The sequence below is a fragment of the Rana temporaria genome, chromosome 10 (assembly GCF_905171775.1).
Source record: "Rana temporaria chromosome 10, aRanTem1.1, whole genome shotgun sequence".
In the NCBI taxonomy this organism is placed as follows: Eukaryota; Metazoa; Chordata; class Amphibia; order Anura; family Ranidae; genus Rana; species Rana temporaria.
Window position 1 is genome coordinate 33,733,889 of NC_053498.1, and position 4,358 is coordinate 33,738,246.

The 4,358-nt window shown below is 43.1% G+C and overlaps 1 protein-coding gene across 1 annotated transcript; it reads right to left on the bottom strand.

The window, feature by feature from the left end:
• Positions 1-330: 330 nt before the first annotated feature.
• Positions 331-864, bottom strand: LOC120915826 (achaete-scute homolog 2-like). Its single transcript, XM_040326627.1, has one exon. The coding sequence runs from the start codon at positions 862-864 to the stop codon at positions 331-333; it is 534 nt and encodes a 177-aa protein (XP_040182561.1).
• Positions 865-4,358: the final 3,494 nt, after the last annotated feature.

A 4,358-nucleotide genomic window follows, 5' to 3' on the forward strand; every position in this document is an offset into this window, starting at 1 on the left:
TATAAGCATGTCATGGTAAAATAAACTAGAAATATTTTTTTTGCTGTTGCCCCTAAAGGTGCATAAAAACTGAAGAAAAGAAAATGGGCTTAGAATTAGAGCTGTTACCCATCCAACCCTTTTATGGAAGCATCAAACATTAATTCGTATTAATCACTGTTGGCAAAATCTCCAATGAGTATAAAACAAAGAGAGGATTACGTTTAGTTGGTAAGTTTCCAGAGACAATGTTTTCCCTCTAGGGAAAAGTTTTCCAAAACCTGTACTGCACCTTGATATCCAGTAATAGCTGTCAGCTATGCATTACAGGTGCACCCACCTTGCAGTATGCTATCCCCAGCCATGCAATGTCAGGAAGAAGTCCGCATCTGACACACTGCTGTCCTCCCTGGAACACTCTTCAGAGGGACAAGGGGAACAAGAGCCCGTAGACAGAGGCACGGAGCCCGAGTCCACTGAATAGCTGCTGCCACATGGAGACAACCCATCAGAGCCTGAACCTCCTTGGCCAGCCTCTCCATTCTGCCTATCCAGTAGCAGACCCTGGAGTGCCCTTATGTACTCCACAGCTGAACGCAGGGTTTCCACCTTGCTCATCTTCTTGTTGGGTCCTTGAGCTTGGGGTACATGCTGCCTAAGCTTGGCAAAGCCCATGTTGACCAGCTTTACCCTGTTCCTTTCTCTTTCATTGCGCCTCTCTGAGGTGGAGGACATGACCCCATTCCTGTTGCTTCCAGATCCCCCACTTCGTCTTTGGCATCTGAGCCTCTGTGGCGAGCCTGAGTGTGTGCCACCTTTACGCATAGTCCTAGGTGGCCTCTCTGGGCTGCTGTGCAGTAGGTTGGGTTCCTCTGAGGTCTCCATTGGGCAATGAGGTAGAACAGGTGCTTGTCTCTTCAGTGATTATGTACAAGGAATAGATAAGACCAGTGGCTGATCTGTCCTGTCTTTTGTGCTATCCTGCAAAGTGCGAGGATCTCTGTAGAACAGGTTACTCCGTTACTCCCCTGTCAGCTCGTCATGACTTGTCTCTTGTGATATGTCGAGCACACTTCCTTGTGCACTACAATGTGTATGCCTCTCTCTCTCTTTTTTTCTCTCTCCCCAGCTAGATTACATCTCCTCCCACCAATCACCTTATACTACTTTCACTAGAGCTCTCTATTCAATGACTGAGCCCTCCTTTCTCCTAAAACTTTCTCAAGAAAGCGAGAAAGGGGGGCTGGGGAGGTTAGAGACAATTCAAGCTTGTCAGTCTATATCATGGACAGCTAATAGAAGTAATTTTCCTAAAGAAGGGTTTGCAATTCTATACAGATGTGACACATCAATGCCTGGAGATTTTGCAGTTCCTAGAATTAAATTGTAATCCTAAGAGGGATATCATATGAAAATGGAAACAGTCAAAAGGAAGGTTGGTCCTTCTTTAAATGTCATTTTTGTTCTGCTGTCATTTTTGTCCTTTTCTCAAAAGATAATAGGCAGCAATGGAGATGAAACAATTGTCTGCATTCAATAAAGAAATTACAAAGTGTTAGTGTTGCCTCCACTCTTTACATATCCCTACATCACATTAAATATGCAGCAATAGAGATTATCATTTTATGCATTCAAGAAAAACAAAAACACTGTTAATGCCTTGATTGCATTCAAAATGCATGTTAAGTGCTAAAGCTCCCTAGTTAAATTGTATTCATAGCTAAAAGTTATTTTCTTGTTTTGGCTCGAGAACCGTTAAAACCCCTGTATAGTTTTTCTCACTGTCTGTGTCCCCATGGGGTGATTTCCCTTTATTTCCTGTACCAATAATACTGCGGGAGGAGGAAATATCCCCAAAGTAGGGAGGAATCTTGTTTTGTTGTCATTGGAACAGATACCCCCAAAAGCTGACCATTTATGGATCGAAATTCCACCGGTTCAGCAGTGACCACCCGCCTTTTGATCCGTGTATGGTCACTGTGGTTGAACAGATGTCCATGTAAGCTCGATCAGCGCTGCAGACTATAGTTTACAGCTCTGATCAGTGCATTCTGACAGCGTGGGAATCTTCCCAATGTCAGAATATAAAGACACAGTGGGAGAATCCCCCCATCCTCATTGGATGTGAGAATCTGGTTAGGTTTTTTTGTTAAACCCACTGGTTGAATGAAAAAACTGACATCTATGGCCAGCCCTACTGTCACTTTCTGTTCTGGTGGCAATCAGAAAAGTTTGAATTTTCTATTAGTTTTTGTCACAGTGACCAGGACAAATAAGAGAATAAATATCCACAGGAGGGACACAGACAGCAATACCAACGTGACAGAATTTCTAACTCCTTTTTATACAAAAAAAACAAAACAAAATGTTTTTTGGTGATATTCATCTTTAGGCTTGATTCACACTGAAGCTCGGAGCGGCTCACAGCGGGGATCCGATATGCCCCTGTTCACCGTTTAAGGTCCGATTTCAGTCTGAATTGCCTGAATTTGGACCTGAAGCGGGCCAGAAGATGCATAGAGAGCCAGTCACAATCTCCTGTTATGCGAATTGGAAGCAGAGAAGACGGCATCCAATAAGCAGTAGTGTGAAACAACCCTTATGCCGCGTACACACCATTACTTTATGTGATGAAAAAAAATGACGTCTTTAAAAACGTCACTTTAATTGACTGTGTGTGGGGGGAAAACGTCGTTTTATGTCTTGTAAAAAACGACCAAAAAAAATTGAAGCATGCTTCAATTTTATGTGTCGTTTTTCAAAAGTGCACTTTTTACTTCACAGAAATTGACCGTGTGTAGCAAAAAACGTAGTTTTCTAAGACGTTTTTTCATCCACGCATGCCCAGAAGCTACTTATGAAGCGAGCTTCAATGGTAAAACGTGGTGGAACGTAACCTCACTTTGCAAGATCATTGTGAGAAAAACGATGGTGTGTAGGCAACTTCGTCTTTGAAAATTGAAGTTTCAAAAACGTCATTTTTTACTTCACAGAAAGTGTCGTTTTTTTTCATCACATAAAGTGATGGTGTGTACGCTGCATAAGAGAAAAATTACCAAATACACATCTTTGCTATGCACACTCAGAAACTGGGAGACTTAATGGAGCAAGTAGTGTAAGCAGCCTTCTAAGAAGGGTTATGTTCTTCTTATAGGGAAGAATTAAAGTAGGACCCGTTACCATCTAAATGGGTTAGGATCAGTGGGAATTGATTTTGCCTAGAAAATTCTATTGATGGCTTTGGTAGCTTTTCTAATCTTGTTTACCTTATAGATTTAAAGGCAGATCTAAAACATCAAATGTGTGTTTTAAGAGCCTCACAACCGTACATCTAAACCTAGCCTGACTGCAGAATACTGAAAAGGGCCAATTAGCTTCAAGTGTCCCAGGAGCCTTACATCTGGATTTATTGCAGAAAAGCTGATTGGTGGAAGTCCACATTTTGGACCCTTGCCATTTGGTGTCAGCGCTCAGGTGGGGCTTTCCAAAGTTTTGGCTGAAAGGGGGAAATCCCTTTTATGAGTCATTATCAGACAGACTGCTGTCCGGGACTGAGAACTTTGTATACCAGTGCAGTATTAATCTTTTATACACTATACTAAGCAATGTTCAAGTGCCAATATGCAAACAATATGCAAATTAGCTGGCTAAGAGGGCTAAGGGCAGCTTTGTAATAACAAACCAGTTCTAACGTTGTTTTTAACACACAGAATTAAAGGGGGCCCAAGATGCTGCAAAAATGTGACCTGCTTTTTCTGAGTTGGTTTTAGTGCCTTCTCTACCAAGTAAGACACCGATCTGTAACACGTACAGATTCAGTGAAGTCTGAAAATGTTGTGCACCTGTTCAGCGAACTTGTTTCAAATTGGTAAGTTAGTTTTTTTTGTGCAGAGTTACTGCGTTCTGCCATGAGAGAGATATGGGACTGTGATTTGCTAACCTCTTTTCTTAACCACTTCCCGCCCAGCCCATAGCAGAATCACAGCCGGGAAGTGGTTCAGTTATCCTGACTGGGCGTCGTATGATGTCCAGCAGGATAACAAGCCAGCGTGCGCCCTCTGGGGCACGCAGCGCAGCGATCGGTGGTGTGTCACTCTGACACACTGCATCTCCGATCGTGGTAAAGAGCTGTGACCAATCACAGCATGAACCAGGAAGTGCTGGTAATCGGATTTCCCACGGTTTGTGCTAACGGGGAGAGCCGATCTGTGGCTCTCCTGTCAGAGGGCGGGTGTGCACTGATAATCAGCAAAATGATTATCAGTGCAGCCCCCATCAGAGGTGCTCACCACAATGTCAATCAGTGCCAAACAGTGCTCATCAGTAATGCCTGTTAGTACCTCCTCATCAGTGCTGCCTATCAGTGCCATCTATTAGTG